The sequence below is a fragment of the Patella vulgata genome, chromosome 8, assembly GCF_932274485.2.
Source record: "Patella vulgata chromosome 8, xgPatVulg1.2, whole genome shotgun sequence".
NCBI classification, from domain to species: domain Eukaryota; kingdom Metazoa; phylum Mollusca; class Gastropoda; family Patellidae; genus Patella; species Patella vulgata.
In genome coordinates, this window is record NC_065886.2 from 39,307,775 (window position 1) to 39,329,419 (window position 21,645).

General features: G+C 36.0%; 2 protein-coding genes across 2 annotated transcripts; one reads left to right on the plus strand and one right to left on the minus strand.

Annotated features, from left to right (window-relative positions):
• The first annotated feature begins 7,843 nt into the window (after positions 1–7,843).
• Positions 7,844–10,198, plus strand: LOC126829792 (tripartite motif-containing protein 5). The gene is made up of 2 exons (XM_050559921.2): positions 7,844–8,770; positions 10,193–10,198. The coding sequence occupies exons 1-2, from the start codon at positions 7,889–7,891 to the stop codon at positions 10,196–10,198; spliced, it is 888 nt and encodes a 295-aa protein (XP_050415878.2). The 5' UTR covers positions 7,844–7,888.
• A 519-nt stretch (positions 10,199–10,717) lies between these two features.
• Positions 10,718–21,492, minus strand: LOC126829328 (probable asparagine--tRNA ligase, mitochondrial). Its single transcript, XM_050559122.2, has 12 exons — positions 21,299–21,492; positions 20,473–20,585; positions 19,578–19,698; positions 18,987–19,127; positions 18,298–18,378; positions 17,394–17,512; positions 16,075–16,207; positions 14,736–14,825; positions 13,551–13,655; positions 13,170–13,298; positions 12,412–12,536; positions 10,718–11,540 (listed from the first exon to the last, which is right to left on the minus strand). Exons 1-12 carry the CDS (start codon positions 21,473–21,475, stop codon positions 11,396–11,398), a joined length of 1,479 nt encoding a protein of 492 aa, XP_050415079.1. The 5' UTR covers positions 21,476–21,492; the 3' UTR covers positions 10,718–11,395.
• Positions 21,493–21,645: the final 153 nt, after the last annotated feature.

A 21,645-nucleotide genomic window follows, 5' to 3' on the forward strand; every position in this document is an offset into this window, starting at 1 on the left:
TTTACCAACTAGATGAAATAATAATTTTTTAATCATTACCCGCCTGCCCGAAAAGTCAGATTGTCCGAGAGTTAGGGGACAACTGTGATCCGCCCCCCCCCACCTGCCCGTACGCCTATGAATTCTGATGTGAAGAAGACTAAGATATCTCTATTGATACAATACACCACCGATGTGCTTTTTACCATATATTGTAGTTTCAAACTCTATAGGCTAATACGAGTCATGTACGATGTTTTGTCTTGTTCCTTATCCTTATTCTGCTTTTTTTTATTTTCAGACATTAGCCCAGATTTGAAAACAACATGGCGGAACAGACGAATAAAATTAACTGTAGTATGTGTTTAAACGAATTCGTAGAACCTAAAACTGTCGAATGTGGACATGAATTTTGTGTGAAATGTTTGGAGGAATATGTTAATAAAGTTGGCAAAGATAATCGGTTTCCGTGTCCTTTATGTCGCCGAGATGTCACTATTCCAGTTGGCGGAATTAAAAGCTTTCCATCTAGCAGCTCGGGTGTAAATATGGAGAACGAATCCATTCATAGTCCGACACCGAATTGTGACCCATGTAAGAGGAAGACCAAATCAAAGTTCCATTGCTTGGACTGTAAGAAATGTTTTTGTTTGTCCTGTAAAACCACACACGATTTTTTTTTCTCGGATCATCATGTCTCAGATCTAGATCATAGCAGAAATACGGTTGGTGGAAGTCAGCCATTTTGTAATCGCCATACAACCAAGAATTTGGAGTTGTATTGTAAAGATTGTTGCCAGATTATTTGTAAAGAATGCCTAATATCAGATCACAAAGATCATGACACACCGGAATTAAACCTGTACGGAAAAGAGGCTATGACAGAATTGAAAACTTTTAAAACAGAATTTGAAAAAAAGATGGCAGTACTTACGAATTATGTTGATGATGTTAACAAAAAGATTTCCGCTATAAACACGTCTGCCGACACATCCTGTGCTCAAATCGATCAACAGGTAAAAACAATCTGTGAGGCTGTCACGAGAAGAGGGTGTAAATTTAAAGCAGACGTTCAAAACGCGCGCCAAAAGGAAGAACGAAAGATGAAGAGGATTGTTGTATCGTCAAAAAAATTCATTGACGAGTTAGAGGAGTATGTGCACAATATTAATACTATTTTGAATGGGGATTCGATGTATGACGTATTAGATGTGCTGCCAACAATCAGGATTCAGCAGGGGGAAAATGAGGCACGTGAGCTAACCAATTTATATGACGTCACCAGCGAATTCCACCTTGGAGTGATAGATATTTCAACTCTTGATCAAATGATAGGAAGGATAGAAATAACCCGAAACGTGACGATTACACACAACTTTAAACACAGTGAAGTGACGAATGGCGATAGATTCAGTCCTGCATATAAAGTAGATGATAAATTGTGGCATTTCAAAGCCTTTGCAGGCAGCACTAGTAGTTATCTGAAGCTGGGTATGATGGTTTATGGAGAAAATTTGGCATCAGGCAAAACCCAAGTTACCATGAAACTTATCAACAACAAAGATGTACTTAATTCAATAGTTAATACCCAGACACTTTTTACCGGTTCATTAACCCAAGAACTCACCTGGGACACTGGAGTGTATTCACGTTCATATGTAATCAATGACCAATTCACTGTTCAGACAACAATAATTATTGTTACAGACATAAAGACATAATAATGTTATCTATAAATAGATTGTGTATAATAATTGTATAATCACTCCAGGTGAAATATATTATATCACTATAACACGTGTATTATGTTATAATTATTATATCTTTAGCTTTATCGTGTATAACAATTTTACAATTCAATCTACATTGTTATAATATAGTTCAGTACAACTGTTGTTATAACATAATAGAGTTCAGTATAACCCTTGTTGTAACATATATAGTTCAGTATAACATATAGTTCAGTTTTTATAACATATATATAGTTCAGCAGTATAACCGTTGCAATAACATATATAGTTCAATTTAACAGTTGTTATCACACCTGTAGTTCGGCATAACTGTTGTTATAACATAAAATATAGTTCAGTATAACCGTTGTTATAACATATATAGTTCAGTATAACAGTTTTTAAAATATATATAGTTCAGCAGTATAACCGTTACAGTAAGCGAATTATTGAAATAAAATTAAACCATATGTTAGTCCTGAAATGACCTAGTTTGTGGACGTTAAACCCCATTTCTCTCTCTCTCTACAATTGTTGATAAATAGCTATAAATATTTTTTTTATTATAGCTAAATCTTTAAAAAAAAATTTTCTTAAAATACAGAATAAACTTTTGTATATAGTTTTGAAATGCATTATAGGGACATTGTGGTGGACATTGTGGTGGATTTCGTGCTATACAATAAACAATGAACTGTGACTAAAGAAATTAAATCCATTTAATCCTGTCTTTTATTAAATTTTGTTTGAGATTGTAAAGATGGTAGTTGAGTTTTGTTGGTGGTAGAAGTTGGTGGAGTTGCCGGAGGTTTAGGAGTAAATCTTCCAGGTAATGGTGATAGACCTTTCATCAGATTAGGAAGTGGAGCAGTACCAATTTTTTTCGCCATTTTGAAACCCTTCTCCTGACTTTCAAACACCGATAATGATGATTTAATTTTTGGTGGCGTTTCAGTTCCTTCCGGATTAATCAATTAAGGTAGTTTTAAACCCAGTCTGTGTTTCTGACTTCTATGATAAAATGATTGTCGTTTCCTAATGATATTTTATTTATAGAATAAGGAACATCAGGAGAGGAGGTCCTGTAGACTGCTATGGCTTTAGCTGTCTTCTGTGCTCCTTCAAACCCTTTCTGTAACATACGCTTGCAGCAGGAAGAATTGGATAGTTCCCCTTCGATAGAAATAGAAACAAATTCTGTCCATCTATTCCAAGACTTCCTCATAGGTGTCAGTGAGTATGAACTTTCACTGATATCTATGTATAAGGTGCTACATGATGATGGTAATGTTCTGACTGTCACATCTTCTATATCTGTTCTGGAAGTCTTATCTTCATGGTGTGAATATCGTGACGATATATGTTTAAAGCTATCTTGCTTTGAGCTACCAGTCGACAGTATAGATTTAGATAGTTTGCCGGTGTTCTGCGAAACTCTGGACTTATTTGGAGCTTTCGTACTTGGCGTCTTCTTCGCAGCACTCTTGGATTTAGCATTGCTTGTTGCCTCGATTTCTTTTGATTTGTTGTTCATGTTTTCAGATGGTTTCTGAGGAATCTTCACGGTCTTTGGTTTACTTATCTTTACATCAATCGGTTTCTTTTATTTAGCATATTTTTGAGTGACCCTTGCTTCAATTATGCCTGCTTTCTGATTCTTTACATTCTTTGAATCCGTTTTTTGATGTTATGGGTATTGGTGAGTTTGCATTTAGCTCCAGTCGTCTTTGTTTTCATGGGTAATTGCTGCTGATTTACTTAACGTTTGACGAAAACGTTTGGATTTGTTCAAGTTTTCTAATTGCTCTCTCACTGCTTTAACTGTTTCTCGTAACTGGGGGGGGGGGGGGGTCTTCTCGCAACTGAAACTAAAAGACAGATAGGTATATATATATGGGAGTTAACTCTCAACAAACCCTCGATCTACATTAACATTCTATCTATACATCAACAGTTTGATTTAGTAAATAAATATTTCTCCTTGATAATGTTTTATATTCTTTGTACTTACGTTACGTTATTGATATAAACTACCAGGAAGCTTTTTATATAAGACCAACATCAGTAACAATCATCGTCTCTACCCAATGACCGGAACCAGGGGCTAGGAGAGAGGGTCGCAATGACGAGCTTTGCATCATGGTTTTGAGTTTTTGCGCCCCCTCGCAAATGGCAAAATATCATGCGGTTTCAATCATTGTAATCATAATGCTTAACCAGTGTCAAACATATAAAGTGCCAGGTCATTGACCAAGGCCCACACAAGTACGCGCCGAAGGCGCGCGAGCGTCCCAGTGGGGGGGGGGGGGGGTGTCTGTCCTGTCTTTTCTTTGTCCTGTCATAAGTGTTTTATTCATGGAAGTTAGTTAGTCAATGTAGCCGAGAACATTTTCAGGTATATCTCGTAGACTGGGTACTGTAACAGACATAGAAACAATATTATATTTCAAAAAGGCCAGAATTATGATCAGTCATTATTAAGAAAAATATTTATTTCAACCGGTGTTAAAAGTTTCTATTTCTTGTGAAACCACTCCAGTATAAAGAATATTAAATTCCTGTTTACTTATTTCATGCTACGATCTGTTATCTGATGAATGACATTTTGATAAAAAAAATAATGTAAAAGATGCCTAAACAGCGATTGGTTTAGGTGTTGATTGACAACCTGTTATAGATGTACATGTTGTTACAGGCTCGGGATTGCCATCCGATGTTGTCTCATAATTCCCTTCATAAACATATAACGGATTCACACTGAAATATAATAAAATAGTTTATAATTAAGTTATTTAATCTGTCAAAATATGTTTAGTCATTTTTTAGAAGGTCTATGAATTCGAGTTATTTTCATTAGAGTTTCACTTTTAAAATGTTGAAAAGTCCGGCCCGTGGGCCGTGTTTTTATTTGAGTGGCGTTATTAATTTTGAGTAAGTTGATTTTAATTAATGTAGGCTTCTTTTTTAATCTCAAACTTAAATCCCGTTTACATTACAAATATTAAGCCTGCCAGGCACGGTACCAGGCACGGCACGGTTAATGATTTTGTAGTGTAAATGGGTCAAACAGAAGCGTGCCGTACTAAGTACCGTGCCAAATTGGCACACTGAAGTGATGTGCCAGGCTATCCTGTCTGAGAGAGGTTCTCAGTACGGATTACTGCACATGCGCCAAATGAACCTTGACCTTTTCCCCGAGAACTTTGACAGTTATGTCATCAGTTCTGTCAAAATGGCTGCCCAAACTAAATCAACCATCATAACTGTTTTCATCTGGGTAATTTGCATAGGGACTGAAATTAACTTTTCTGTAGAGTTCCGCGTTTGGCGTGTCTGGCACAGTTCCGAGGCCGGTTATTTTAGAGTAATGTAAAGGGTCATTTTTTTAAAATTTATCGCGGCCTGGTACCGTGTCGAGAATGGCACGCTTATCGCGGCCAAGTGTAAATGGGGCTTTAGACTGCCTGTCTTCAGTTAGCTCCGCCTGAGGTATGAAGAGATGGATCTCTTAAGTGGTATAAATCTTAGCCAAATTGTTTAACATGGATGAAGAATTCTGGCCTATTGGTTAATTTCAACGAGCGAGTTTCTAAACGTGGCATTCATGTACACTAAGATGATTTTGGAGCTGCGTTGTCAGGGAAACTTGAGAAACAGATTAACATTCTTTTACCGGCATAATATTATAATTCTACCAGCGGTTTGACCCGACTTTTCGATACACAAGTCCACACCCAGATAAGCTATATAGGTCTAAGCCATAATTAATGCCAATATACCAGTCTTCCCCCAGATACGGTTAGGAAATGAAATGAAATGAAATGGAGTTTAACGTCCTACTGTTCTGCTCCTAACCTGGGCTAATGAACACGGGCATACGCCATACAGTGTGCTATGAGTGAAATTTTGCCCGGACAGCGGCACTATGGCCTACTCTTATATCGAATTCCAACTGCCAAGGAATCTTTTACGTGCACGCCAATGTGTACACGGGACCTCGGTTTTTCGTCCCATCCGAACGACTAGACAGCTTTCCTTGTCAGTCCCTCCGTCCTGCATCACTGACAAGGGAGAACCACGCCGGAAAATCTGGATGAACTTTCTCGGCCAATGCAGGGATCGAACACCCGACCTCCAGGCTAGCGAGCTAGCGTCTTACCCACTTAGCCACGTGATCCCCGATACGGTTAGGGCTAAAAGCCAAGAACCATTGCAGATTTCGTCATAGGTGACGAGATGTAGAAATGGTTAAGAATTTGGGGCAGACGTTAAGTATCCCCGATACGGTTAGGGCTAAAAGCCAAGAACCATTGCAGATTTCGTCATAGGTGACGAGATGTAGAAATGGTTAAGAATTTGGGGCAGACGTTAAGTATCCACATTTATATATAAGCAGATACGGTTAGGGCTAAAAGTCAAGAACCATTGCATATTTCGTCATAGGTAGAAATGGTTAAGAATTTGGGGCAGAAGTTAAGTATCCACACATAAGCACTGACCTAGGATGATGGACATATAGTTCGTGGACATCATAGGTGTACGAGCCAGGTGGGCAGCTGCCCCCCCCCCCCAAAACTTTCGGGCAATCTGACTTTTCGGGCAGACGTGTAAAGTGAAAACAAAAATTATTATTTCATATAGTTGGCAAAATAAAGTGCCCGAGATCTAATAAAACACCAACTTTACTTTTCTTTTAATTGAATACCACGAATTTGTACTGAATTGACTATGGCTTAAATTTTTGTCTGGAGTCACTCGGGCATCGATTATTATTTGTGAATGCAGCTGCAACAGTCTGATTGGATGGTTCGAATTCAGGTCGGCATTGAGTGTGATTTCGGTTACAAAACCATTAGACAACTTTTTAGTTACTTAACTCACAAGCTAGAATAGCAGAAAAACGTAATTGCGACGGTTACATTTTCAATTTTTTCTCCAGGATGGCGAGCCCCCCGTACCCTCGACGATTGGTTGTTGGTTTATGATTCGGGTCAGTCACTTAAGGTAGGCTATACTGGGCCACATTGAAGTTGCGGCAGTATTCAGCAGAAAAACGCGTTTGCGGCCGTCAAATTTTCCAAAAATATTTTACGGGGTGGGGGTGGGCGGTCCTGACATCGAACCCGTACGCGTATCGTGGTATTTCCTGGTTTTATAAAAATACATAATATACATTATATTTATTTATCTATGGTCTAACTAACAACAGTTTGTCTTCAAAGAAATTATTAGTTAGCGAAAATCTACCGTGTGTATGTGTTAGAATTGCTCTTTTACTTCAGTCGATCACATAAGACATGGTGATATACGAAAAAAAAAAGAAGAAAAAAAAAAAAGAATTATAGGCCTACAGGCCGAATTTGACTAAATATAAAAGGCAATACCTCGAACTAGGTTTCCGTCAGCCTGGTAGGGACAAGGGTTGCGTTTCAGAATTTAGAGAAGGTGTTAAACACACTGACCTAGGATGATGGAAATTTAGTTTGTGGTATTTCCCAGCGGGTCTTGGATTTTATCTTTTAGCGTTTTGCCCCCTGGGCCTAGCTACGTAATCGTTTTCAAAAATCTCGAAAATTCTTACCCCTGACTCCCAAAATTGAAGGTAATCAGTTGCGCACATCTGAAACAGTGAAAAGCGGTCCGGAATTCTCGGTAGAAAAACCTATAGCGGGGATGTTTCAATTTTTTTTATATTTTTAATTATAACTTTTATGTTTATGAGACAGTCCCAAACCAAGGGAAGATAACTCTCCGAATTTTTCTAAGCGGGAGATTTTACGCTTTTATTAAAGTGTAATTTAAGCGGCACAGACATACACTGTCAAGTACATTATTTAGAAAGGTGTTTCTAGTCTGCATAGAAAGAAAAATCTGGTGGAAACAACGATATAACCTTATCGACATAACAAACACGACCCATCCAAGGCCAAGGCACGACGAAATGGAGTAGGCCTACACGAGCACTGTTGCAAGGCTTCCGTGACGACAACGTCATTGAATTGCCCCCTTTTTCATTTAGACTGGTGATTAGTGAAGAGTCTTTCAATGCCACCGTTAACTCTACATGGTAGAACTAGAACTGAGGTTATTAGGCAAACCTTGAATTACAATAACTATTCTTACAGTATTAGTAATAGTAGGCTATTCATACGTAGCAAGAATAGTCGGCGTAAAACAACATGGCTGAGCTCACAAATAAATTTGATTGCCACATTTGTTTACATTATTTCACCAACCCTAAAATTATTGACTGTTTTCACTCCTTCTGTAAATCCTGCCTTGAAGACTATGTGAGGAAATATGTTTCAACTGGCGAATTTCCCTGCCCACTCTGTAGAAAAAGTATAAGAATTCCCTTTGGCGGCGTCGACAAATTTCCATGCAATTTATGTATTGAAGACGACAAAGAGACCTCGTCATTTAGTTCATGTCAACAACATAAAAAAGAAAGGGATCTTTACTGTAGCTTATGTAATATACCCATATGTACCAAATGCCTGACTTCAAGCCACCAAGGCCATCTTTTGCGAAACGTTGAAGATATTGAAGAAGAAACCAGAGAAGAACTCGAATTTGTCCATGCTAATTTAAAGGAAAGACTTGCTGAACTGAAAACCCTCCGGTCCAACATAAAGAAGGAAAAAAAGAAATTGCGCCCATCTCTTGAGGCTGATATTAACAATGTTGATAAACAAAAAGAACAAATTAATCAACATGTTGAAAATGAAGGGATGGAAATCAAATCTGAATTAGAAGCATCTTATAAAATAAGGGAACTGAGTTTGAGTCAACTGAAGAGAGATGCGGATGAAGCCATAAAGAAGCTAGAAATCCTGACAAAAGAAACACCTAGTGTTTGGTTGAAAGATCGACTCGAAGAAATGATGACCATGATTCCTGATGTTCGAGAAAAAATGGCAGAGGTTAAGAGATTAAAACTGCCAGAAGATGCTTTGTGCCTCGTATTTAAAGAAGGGGAGATTCAGAAAAGGTCATTGAGTGGAATGCTTGGTCAGTTACAGAATGGTAATTCCACGGGAAGCAACACTCAGAAGAACAGGGCAAGCGTAATCAGGGCAAAATCAAAGACAGAAACGCAGACTAAAGTCCAGGACGATCAAGAAAGAAAATATAGCCAGAACTCGCACGGCAAGACGAAGAACACTCGTCGTGATCGATTCGAGCATACGTTTGATGCCAGGAACACTCAGGACATCACACAGGCTAGCCAACTATATGTCGTGAAGGGAGTGTCGTGGTTTCTGAGAGCCTCTTTTCAAAATAAACACAAACAACCAAAAACCAATCTTCCATCGACCATTACTCTTTGTCTTTTTGACGCACAAGACTCCACCTATGAAACGACATTCATACTAAAAGTTATTAATCGTTTAGACGAAAGTCTGTCTTTAAAGATCAAGGCTTCATTTAGCTTTTCATCATGGTATCCGTATTTTCGCTGGAAGCTTGCTAAGGATTATTTATATCCATGGACTAATGACATTGAGTATCTTAATTCCAAAGATCAGTTGGTGGTCCAAGCTCAGATCACAAGCCTTGTGAAAATAACCGGTCACGATGATTTTCCCGCAGACCTGGCCTCAAATTGTTTGGATGACTATCACATGTTTTCTGTAGATGATGATGAAGATGGCGATGAGGTCGATTATGACACAAGTGTTTCTCGCGCGGAGGACAGTCTTTGGTATGAAGAAGATGGGGCGTATAATGATGAGTATAGCGATGAAATTGACTTCGATATGCATTACTCGACTGATGATGAACAAGACATGGACAATCTTCATGGTGGTGCGGGTGTCGATGCTTCTGGTGATCTTAAAAGTATTGGTGAATCTGGAACAGATGATACAATGGGGGGTACCAGTGGTCGTAATAATGCTGTTGGTGGCTATAAAAGAGAAAGCGACGGCCATAATGATAAAAATATTAATAAAACAGGCGGAGATCATAAAGTGGGCGGTGCTGAAGACCTTGAGGGGGCCAGTGAAGATCATAAAAGTAACAGTGATAGAGATGGTGTAGTTCATAAAAGGGTTCGTGCTGGCGATCATTATAAAGGTAGTGGTGTTAAAAAAAGAATTCGTACTCATGACCAGGATAAGGGCGCTGGTGATCACTAGCGCAACCCTCCAAGTCCTAATGACCAAAAGGATCAGGGACTGTCAATCCCGAAATGATAATAGTGTGAGAGAACTTTAAGCTAGTCAATTTCTATTGCAATGGATTTAATCTCGGATTTGATGTATCTTACAATTTAATATGTCCAGATCCTATTACAAATTTCGAATCTTTTGAAAAATCACAAAGTTCAAATCATATTTTATAAACGTCCTGTATTAATTTTTGAATCGTTATCCCAACGTTTACGTTGTAATTTTTTAAATCTTGTTAAAAGCGATACACGACCGAGTTGAAATTCTGAAACTCGTCGAGATTGTTAATTGTACATTGTTATAATTCAGTTTTAAATATCTGTATTATGTTTGATTTTGTTTTAAATAAATGAATTTCTCCAGTCTTTCAATTCATTTTTTACCACGTCATAAATATATTTTGTTAGTATACATTGTTATAAATTCTCCACAACAATATATTTTCGATGCTACCGTTACCAAATTATGTAACGGTATCAAAGTAACAGTATTGAAAATTAAATGCAGTTTAACATTTTGTCCTACAATTCTGCACCAACCAAGCTAATGAAGAGAGCCTACGCCATGCAGTGTGCTTTGAGGGAATTTTTTCCCAGACAGTGGCATGTCTGCCTACTTTTCATCCAAATCCCAACTGCCAGAGGTAGGGCAAGTCGGTTTTTTTTTATCCCATCCGAATGAATAGACAATGTTCCCTGACAACTGTGACGGAACTGAATTCCTTACCAGCCACTAGATGGCTATTTTGCTACTTAGGAAGATTCAAGAGCCGCCGGGGTTAGAATGAAATGTTTAAAACGATATTAGAGAAATAAAAATCAGAACAACTTTGAAGTGTTTGATTTCCTTTAATCATTATGATTGATTGGTGTCAATTTCATCAGTGTATGTGTTTAAATTAAGACATTATCATAAAACCTCAGACATAGCCTATCCATTTCCACATTTTACTGTTAATTAAGTTAATGAGGTTCTGTTCAATTAAATATGAAGGAGTCAAACAACTAAAATCATTTATTGACATGGTGTTTATATCATTTCCCCCTTTAAAATGAAATGGGGTTTAACATCCTACTTTTCAGCACCGAATGGGCTAATGAAGATAGGCTTACTCCATATAGTGTGCCATGAGGGAAATTTTGCCCAGACAGCGGCACTAGGACCTACTCTAATACAAAATTCAAAATACCAAGGGATCTTTTATGTGCACCATGAGGGAAATATTGACAGAGGGATCTTCTAGTTAGTGTGCCACAGTGGAAAGGAATAGAGTTTAATGTCTTGTTAACACAATACTTCAAGCATTTTGAGATCAACACAAGGGAAGATAATTTCATCTGGACAGCAACATTTCCGCAGCCACTTCATCAAATTCACTGTCAAGGGTTCTTTTACGTGCAAGCCAGGTATACACAGGTATTATGGCAACTTTAACCTCTGTTTTCAGGAGTTGCACACCCCTTTGTCTGTTAATGCAACGTACAATAACTAAAAGATATTAAATATTTTAATCTATAATTTACAGTTGCCGATTGATCTAGGGAAAGGTATAATGTCTTTTATATTGGATATTCCTAATAAAAATTGTAAATATCTCTCAAATCCTAAACCAAATCCACCATGTGGTGATGTACCATATCGTCGTAAATCTAAATACCTGGAAATAATCAAACAAAACAAGATGAGAATTTTATATAAAATAGAACACTGAAGTCATTCTTGAAACAAATTGGAATGTTGGAAAAACACCAAAACTGGGAGCGTTCACATTTTATAAAGTGAAATTAAACCTCACTGCTCTTACAAAACCTCACTGCTCTTACAAAACCTCACACAAAAACCTCATACAAAATCTCACACAAAACCTCACAAAATTAGGATTTAGTATTTTATATGGAAAGATAGAGATTTGTGTTATATGGTGATCACCTTAAAACAAGCAAATTGTCAGAAATCCTCTGTCTGTTACTAACATTTTTACCGAAAAGTAATTTACTGGTTGCAGTTTGCTATGACAGCCAGATACAAAATGTACATCAATGGGGACAGGCAAACAAAATGTAAGGCACTAATGATCATCTTTAACTTTTTACCTGATATGCATTAAAATGTTCAAAACACTGATAAAAAGACAAATCTGTACTGGATGAATTAACAGACATTAGATGGATATAACATTAAATGATTGTAACACATTTTTTCTGCAATGAGTTGTCTGCTACCAGATAATACAAGGATCTTTGTTTTTTGCCCCCGAATCCATTCACTTAATTTGATATTTGTTTATTTGGTGCAATGTCTATTTTCTGTTTTTTCTGCAGGTTTATCTTGTAGATTTTTGTTTTGCATGTAGTGCGGTCCTCCTGCACTTACAATTAGAGTTAGTCCCTCAGACAAACTTCAAGAAGTGAATTGTCTGAGAAGAGCTTCTTACAACATATCTTTGCAATACAGAAAAACAAAACCATACACATCTGAATTGAAAATATTGTAATAAAATAAGTGTACAACACTTCATCCTGAATTACCATTGGTAAGTATCCAATAGATTTAAAGATTGGAGTTTATCTTCCATGACCTTTAACCTCTCTTCCCTTACACTTCCACCAATCAACTCTCCTACTTCTGGTACTAACAGATCCACAGCTGCCACCTACAAAGTAAATTCATACTCAAATGTCATTTCAAATAAAGCACGAAAGTCTATTTTATTTAAATCCACTTGAAAGTCATTCAAATTAAAATCAAGAAATAAATAATCTTTTGAAAAATTTGCAGTATTTCCATTAACCTGTTAGCCCTGGATCTTCCAAAATTGCAGCAGTTTCGGCAGTTTTGAAAATCAGTTTTCCTCTGGGAACTTAAGAGTTAAAGTGAGTAAGATGCTGGCTCGCTAGCATGGAGGTTGCAGGTTCGCTCCCAGTGCAGGATTTTTCAGGGTGATTTCCCTTGTCAGTGGTGCAGAATGGAGGGCCTGACAAGGACATTTGTCTAGTTATTCAGATTGTACAAAAAACTGAGGTCCTGTGTACACATTGGAGTGCACGTAAAAGATCCTGTGACAGTTGGAATTCGATATAAAGGTAGACCATAGTGCCATTGTCTTCGCAAAATTTCCCTTATAACACACAGCCTGGCATATGCCCATCTTCATTAGCCCAGTCAGAGCAGAACAGTAAGATATTAAACCCTATTTCATTTCATTTCTACTGGACAGTAGTAAATGACAGTAGTCCAATCGAGAGGTAATTTATCTTCTCCATCTGTGTTTGAAATGATTACTTACTGTATTATCATCCTCATTCCGTCTAGCATAAAAAGGTTTTAACACAGCCGGGAAATCGGTGATAAAAACTGGTTTTTCTACTTCTTTTGTTAAAAACTTTTCATGTTCTTTTGAAAGATCATCGCCCCACTGGAAAATATAAATAGATTCATTCTGTCTATAAACTTTACAATCTGGCTGCAACACAGATCCCAGTTTTGTTCCGTTTTTTATTAGAGCTTAAATTTTGTTTTATTTATCTTTACATTGTGATCTGGAGCATTGCAACAAAAAATAGATTTTAGAGTAATGTCCCTTTACAATCTCCACGCAGCCAATTGCAGTTCTTATGAATTAACAATAACTAACTAATAATGTTCCTATGCGGAAAGTGCACAGTACCTTTAATTTGGCTGTGAATTGGTCAGTATCGTTCAGCAGAATTTTGATAGCTTCGGTATAAGAAATTCTTTCAAAATCACAATTTAACATCTTTTCTATTATTGCCTGAAAATAAAGCAAGTTAGACCAATGCTGAGATTTTAAACATAATATATTACAAACAAAAAGACACCATTATATGGAATGCAATCACTGATTTATTATACATATTTTCTCTTGTATAGTAACAAATTGTATAACATTGTATATTAGTTTAAAATCACTTGTGCTTAAAAATACATTTTCATGAAAATATTTGTAGGGTAGTCATTTCCAATAAAAGTATGGCAATTTGGTATAAATGGAAAGTAGAGACGCTCAATCTTACTAGAAAAATACCGGATGCTCTGAAAAACATCCATGAGGCAAGTACCAGGCAAAAATGTCAGGGTATCACTAACTCGTAACCCAACAGCTTACTGTCTACCAGCTTGACTTTGGGAGTGCTTGTTATTTCTTGATCGAATGGTTAGGTGGATTGGGTAACATTGAGGGGTTTAAATGTACAAAAGACTCTGCAATTTTACTTAGGCATCAATAATATGTATGGCAAATGGACAGTAAGTAACAACAAATACATTCTGAAAATGGGCCCTCCCTCAACCAAGGTACGTGAAAAACATGGCTTCTAAATATATATTTTTTATATCTTGGGGTATTTCCTTGCGAATACACTGTACAATGTTTTGAGTGGGATATTTGACAGATTAATTAGTTTAAATATGTTTTTAGCCCAAATATATCATCAAATCACCCAGTTTGTACACAGGAAGGCATCTTTAAAATCAATAAGAGAAAACATCTTGAAACATCGTGCCATATAAATAATAAACCAGTGATTGTAGTTAACATAAACAAAACGTTGCACCATAGTAAAATAACCAGTAATTGAATTCCATGTAAAGCTATTTGTTGGTTTAACAAGCTCAATGGCTAAATGTCACTAAAGGATCATATTTTAATACATCTAACATCATCTTTATCATAAACTCCTATCTGCTATCATATTGTTTCAGTTTATGGCTTTCTGTTACTTTCTGATGATCAACACAAGCAATCTCGTAGTTATAATACTTACTGCAAATATTGATATCTACTGAAGAATTTGAAGATCCTGTTCTATACATGGTTAAAATAATATCCTACCTGATGTTTTTTATCTTGTAAATAATTGATATCTTCTTCTGAATGTTGCGTTATATATCTTGTTACTGTCTTCACTAAATCTTCCATTACCTGTTGTAGGAGAACAGGTGCATTTAATAAGATGTAATCAGGGGTGGATACAGGTTTCTTCAAAAAGGGATTGGGTTGGGTATGAAAATTAAAGGGTTTTTTTTTTGCCTTTTCTGGTGAAAACCTAGGAAATTGCGCAGGAGTTCTGTCTATACCGTGTGCTTCTCTGACTACTTTCAAATAAACTTAGTGTTTTTGTCTTTTCTAATCAGACATTTTTGATATTGTGGTCCATAAATGGGTTAAAAAGGCGTATAAATCTAGAAATTATGAATATGTGGGTGTATAAATATGCCTGTGGTTCATATCTGCACTTTCATAATCTAGCAGCACTACAGCCTACTTTTATTTTGAAGTCCAACTGTCAAGGGATCTTTAACATGCGGTCAATGGTACATAAGAGACCTCAGTTTCTCATCCCATCTAACAACTAGATGCTATTTTATCACATCCAAACACCTCAATGCTTTTTCCATGCCAGATTCTCGGTCCTGAATGACTGACAAAGAGAAACCTGGCTGCAATATTCTAAGGGATTTTCTCAGCCAACACCCTGATTGAACTCGAGACCTCCTGGTTAGTGAGCAATCACCATATTCACCGTGCCACAGTAGCTCCTCATCAATAGCAATATTGATCAGAACCACATGCAAATTAAACTCAAGTGTACAGCAGGTACGATAGTAACAGAGGATGACATCATTGCTGCCATCAGGGAATTAATTGTGACATCATATCAAAATGAATGAAATGGGTTTTAATGTCCTACTTTTCTGCACCGACTGGGCTAATGAACTCAGACATATGCCATATGCTACGAGGTAAATTCCAAGTTATTTTACATGCATGCCAATGTCTACACAGGACCTTGTTTTTTCGTCCCATCCTAACGACTATATGATGTCCCTTGGCAGGCCCTCTGTTCTGCACCACTAACAAGGTGGAACCACGCCGGCAAATCCCAATGAACTTTCTCGACCAACGCAGGGATCGAACATGGGACCTTCAGGTTACTGAGCCAACATCTCACTCATTCAGCCACTGTGGCTCTGTCAATCAATATGCAATTGAGCAAGGAACAAGCATGCCAAGTTTCATGTCGATTATACTTCCTGAATTGGTGGAGCCTTAGGCTTTTTTTAGAAGAGTGTCACCCTCAAGAAGAAGTACGAGATAAGTAGTGCTAGGGGTGCAGTTTTTGGTCCAAAAATTCAGCCTTTGTTAATTTTTGTTTGACATCTGTACTCACATTCATTAATTCATCCAGGTTGTCAAGGAAACTAAGCTCAGCTTCTACCATGTAAAATTCAGATAAATGATGACGAGTTTTAGATCGATCAGCTCGAAATGTGGGCCCAAAATTATAAACTTTTTGAAATGCCCTGAAATAAATATAAAAGTATAGTTATTTTAATATATAATTACTAGGTCCTTGTCTAAATCTTCATCATCCTAGCTCCTGACTGGCTTACATCAAAACACATATTGTGTTTATAAATAGATTAGTTAATTCGAACTGTCAAGGGTTCATGGGTACACGGAACCTCGGTTTTTCGAGCCATCCAAATGATTATAAGTTGTCCCTTGCCATGCCCTCCATCCTACACCACTGACAAGGGGAACCAGGCTGGAAAATCCCATCCCATCCAAAGAAAAAGACTCTTGTACTTGTGATACCATCTGTACTGCACCACTGACAAGGGTAAACCACACTGAAAAATTTTGAAGAACTTTCCTGACTGACACCAGGAATGAACCCAGGAAATCATGTCACCATGGCTCACAGTCAACAACAAGGTCCAACAAAGTGAAACAAGGGCCATAACTCTAGACTTAATAAATGGAAACTATTGAAATTACATAGGATTCTTCATCTCACTAATGTCAACAACATATATCAATTTTAAAACAATCGGATGATAACTTTTGGTGTTAAAGCATTCGCAAGAAAATGTTGGCGTATAAAAAGAGGTACTTTAACAAAATGTTTAACAGTATCATTATAACAGGCCTGGCTATCTGCTCGTCAAAAAATTAATTCTTAATATTTTGATTACAACAGACTTGCTGATTCTACACATACTACATCAATCTGTTTCACAGAGAATTATGAAAGTCTTCTAATATCTCTGTAAAAGATGACTGCCGTCAACACATGACGTCACATAACGCGGCGTCAATCATTGGCTCAATACCGCATGCATTGTTTACATAAGATGTGACTGATTTGGGCAGAATGGTGCCTTTTACTCATTTTAATACCCATTTACACTAAATAGGAAATAAATTTTTACCTACAAATACATCAAACATCTTTATTTATTTTTATAATACATAAAAAAAATGTTTTAGAATTTAATTTGTCGGAGGAAAAAAGTTAACATTTGGGGCTCATTAAGTTGCATCGATGTCATCCTTATCAGTGATTGTAGCGGCCTACCGAATATTCACTACTGATCTGTGTGATTCTATATAGTTATTATGACAGTCCCACCAAATTAACCAAGAACTACATAGTTACATGTAGAAAGACAGTCCCACCAAATCAACCAAGAACTACATACAAACCCTGTTATAACTTCTAGATGGAGTTGACCAGATACAGTTAGAAATGTTGGTTCACCAAAAAAATTCTTATATGTCTCTCCATCTGCATTTTCTTTTCCATCAGCTAAATCTTTCACTGGCTGAAAAGAGAGCAACATTTGATAAATAAACTTAATGCAACTGTGATATAGAAACTAATCAAATCATTGCTAAATAAAAGGTACCCAAGCCAGAAATCTTCATATTTGATAGAATGACAATCTGATGACATGGAATCCAGTTCTGTCAGTACCAATAACAGCTTCTTTGACTGGCACTGGTACTTTATTCCTGAGAACAAGAGCAGAAGAGAAACATAGCTTGTCTGTAGTATCTCTAATAGAAGATTATTAGAAGATCTTGTAACACACAGTGGCAGTTTGGGTTAAACTAGATCTGGTAAGCAGGACCAGAACAATTGTTTGAAAGGTATTTATAAAATTATAGAACAATTTTGAAACTTTTCTCTTATCAATAGGTTACCAGTGAAGATGATTCAAAACTGCAGTTCTCCTTGCATGCAGTTCTCCTTCCAGGCAGTTGTCCTCGCTGGTAGTTGTCCTGCTTCTGTTCAAAGGCTTTTGTATGATTATCATATATGCTGTTCAGTAGAGTACCATATGTGTAGAATCATGACTTATGACATAATCAATGATCGGTGTGTACCTCATGATGAGCTTCAGCTGTAGTGGTGATTGGGGAGATAGTGTAAAATCCTCCCTTCTGCTAAATTGGATATTCATGGATTATTCTATAAAGTCTTCTTTCTAAAATATTGTGACATTCAAGCATGACTTTTTATGAATAAAATCAAGTCTTCTTTCTAAAATATTGTGACATTCAGGCATGACTTTTTATGAATAAAATAACATTTAACTGTAGTTACCTCAATTTGAAATGTTTCTCCTGCTCCTTCACAATCATTAGTTGTTAAGATAGGTGTATGTATAAAACAATAACCATTCTCCTATAAAATAACAAATTATCATGTTTAAAGATACATTATGTAAGAGCTAAATCTGCCTATTGCAGGTCTTTATTTTGGCTTCCAATCTTACATAAATTTTCATTTAGACATTTATTTACATTTCAAGCCTATAATGCACTCTTAAAACTGATGGCTCAAATTTAACAGATTTGAACACCAACATGATTTTAGAATTTAATGATAAAATGGATAATTGACACTTAGTCTCTGTTGTCATGTACTGTTGCTACAATAATAAATGGTCTACATTACATCTTCAAACAGTCATAACTTCGCCAAGAATAAAGTAATTTGAATTAAATTATCAATATATTCTTTCTTCATTATCTATTTTTGAACAATTAGATCGCAAGAACAATCAATTTTTATCTAAATCTTACATAAAGCATCTTTAATGTAGGAAGGGGCAGAACAACAAGGGGTATTTATAAGTTTTTAGCACATTTTAAAAACTTTCTGGAATAAGTTTTTTTATTAGTATCTAAGTGTAATAATTTAACAGTAGAAGTATATAAGTTTGAACTAAATAATCATTAGCTCCAATCAAAATATATTTTTCACAAAGATAAGTATGAATATGTTTTTACCTGGAAATATTTATGTATAGCCATTGTTGCTTGATTTCGTACACGTAAGAGTGAACTGTGAGACTTGGTTTTAGCTCGTAGATGGGGAAAACCCCTTTCATATTCTAATGTATGATGTTTTCGTTGTTTAAATGGAAATTCCTAAAGAAACAAAAACATTTAATATGTCTTAAATTGAACAATAAAACAGAAATAATAATTTGAAATAGACAAATGGAATAAAATCAATACGACAAAGAAACTATTTAAACAATATACAATACACCTGTATGTATATTATGAAAGGTGGGGGGGGGGGGTTGCTTACAACAAGGTCTGGTTGAATGCATGCAAAACCCTATAATTCTACCTTAGATATTAGACCAAGATAGTATAGTAACTATTGATCCCTAATCTTGACTGTTCTATGTTTCAATGGTCCTGCACCTAGAGTAGACTTAAATTTTTTAATGTGGACTTAGATTTCGGTTAATTTTGAAGATGTATTCTGTTCATTATTTTTTATTCTTGCATTTCCTGCTGACTCAATAATATCTCAATAACTAATTGTTTCATCTGAAAATTAAGTGGGAATGTTTCTTTTAAACTTACTATTGGGTCACATGGTCCTATGACATCCATGGACTCTGCTAAAAATTCCACATTTTGATTTTTGCCCTGACTTTTGACAGCTTGGCCCTTGACACTGACACAACAGCCATAGGTAACATCGCTACAAGAAACAAAAATGAAATGTACTGTTAAAGCTTGCTAGAATTTAACATCTTAACAATTTATAAAAAATCTGATCAGTTCAAAGTAAAGTATTAAATTGGGTTGATATGATGTACTATTTTGATGTGATGGGACCAGCTTTATACAATCAATTTTTTGTTTTGAAAGATTAAAGATACATTATGGGAGATTAGATAAAGAGCTGGTAGTTCTCACTATAATAGTTAAAAACTAGATAATGTAAAGGGAATTTGCTGAAAATTTCAGTCAAATTGATCCACTCTGAACCGAGTATTTAGCGACTGAATTTTGAGCCTAGCCTCGATCATCATTATACCAAAGTCAGTATGATAAAAAAAAAGTCTTGATTATCCATTTTTTGATTTAATCAGAAGCAGCAAATCGGGTTCTAAGCCATTGAGAGTTGACTTGGTCTGGATAAGTTAATGTCTAAGTAATAATTTAGATAACATTTCAGGAATAAAGAAAGACCTGCAATTGGCAGAATTAGCTCTCGCATAATGTATGTTTAAGCAGAAGCTGCTTTGTTTACTAATTTTAGCCAAATTTTTGTTATTCTGTGTCAACATCAAAAAACATTATTGGTTATATCTCAAATTGGCTTTATAGATGTAAAACTTTCAACAGAGACAGATTGTCACTCCTCAAATTAACATCCAATAAAAATGATGATTTTTACTTTTGATCCAAATCAAAAGAGGGCCAGCCACTTTAAACTAAATAATGTTAAAAGCTAATTATTTTCAATTACATGTCATTTATCTTATTTCTGTCAATTACAATCTGTAGTGGTTCATATGTTGTACCATCAGTTATATGTAGAAATATTATTTCCTTGTAATTTCGGATAGATTTTACCCAACCCTGCAATATAACACAAAATATGGATTAATATAGAAATATATGACATAATAATACATAGGAGTCCTCACTTTAGTAATATTTAAAGGCTTCATAAAACAGAATCATCGATAGATATTTTGCAAATCCAACAATCATTTTATTTTTATTCATTTTTATTTTTTAAAGGGGGCAATGTCTTTCACTCAATATCATCCACAGTAAAAATTTTAAAACTGGCACACAAATCGCGTCCCAGAATGCTTTTGAGCACCATTTGTAATGAAGCGACTCGATGAATGACTCAATGAGGCTAAACAATTCACACGAGGGAATATGATTGGTGTGGACTAAAATAACCAGACGCCAAAGACTACCATTCAATTTGAACTCCTCGCATATTTAGCCAAACAACTGATTAGAAATTACAGTAAAAACGGAAACCTTCGAATGTAAATCAGTTTATTTTATATACATTCATATTACATTATTATGTGTTGTGACCCATTTAATTGTGTCCATTTCTAACTAAGTGCCAGAGAATAGGGACTTAGCTCCTTTAAATCAATTCAGCTCATACTGAAAGAATGTCAAGTACATGTAGCAATTACATAAAGCATGGACCTTCCGATCCATGAATTAACAAGTAGTAGGCGACGTTGGCGTCGTCATCCATTATCAAGCCATTCGACAATGTGGCTGGACGATCACGACAATAATCAATATTTTCTTTGTACCTGCGTAATTGTTGGCTTTTCTAGGTTTTCAATGGATGCTTTTAAGATATCTGACACAGATGACTTTATCGTTGAGTAACGAGCATATGTCAAACCAGGTTTCAGCACAGAACATCGCCTAAAACTCATAAATCTTCGAATTAACCCTCTGCCGACATTTTTCATGGGCGCAGACATCTTGTTTGCTGCAGAAAAAATGTTAGATTTTTGACTAAGTAAACGACAATGTGCTTAAATTAGCAATTAACGGTAACTTTGTTGAATATTGTACATAGGTCATATGTTAATAATTTTTAGAAATATGTTATATTGCATGATTTATAATTTACCAAACTACTTTTGACCAA

What these genes read in the sequence shown, in the direction of transcription:
- LOC126829792 (XM_050559921.2), top strand. Translation starts at nt 7,889, where the DNA reads ATGGCTGAGCTCACAAATAAATTTGATTGCCACATTTGTTTACATTAT.
- LOC126829328 (XM_050559122.2), bottom strand. Translation starts at nt 21,475, where the DNA reads ATGTCTGCGCCCATGAAAAATGTCGGCAGAGGGTTAATTCGAAGATTT. An exon ending in TAGGACCATGTGACCCAATA is followed by an intron (nt 19,128 to 19,577) that starts GTAAGTTTAAAA and finishes TTGTTTCTTTAG; the next exon opens with GAATTTCCATTTAAACAACG. An exon ending in ACCTGGATGAATTAATGAAT is followed by an intron (nt 14,826 to 16,074) that starts GTGAGTACAGAT and finishes CTCCTACAACAG; the next exon opens with GTAATGGAAGATTTAGTGAA.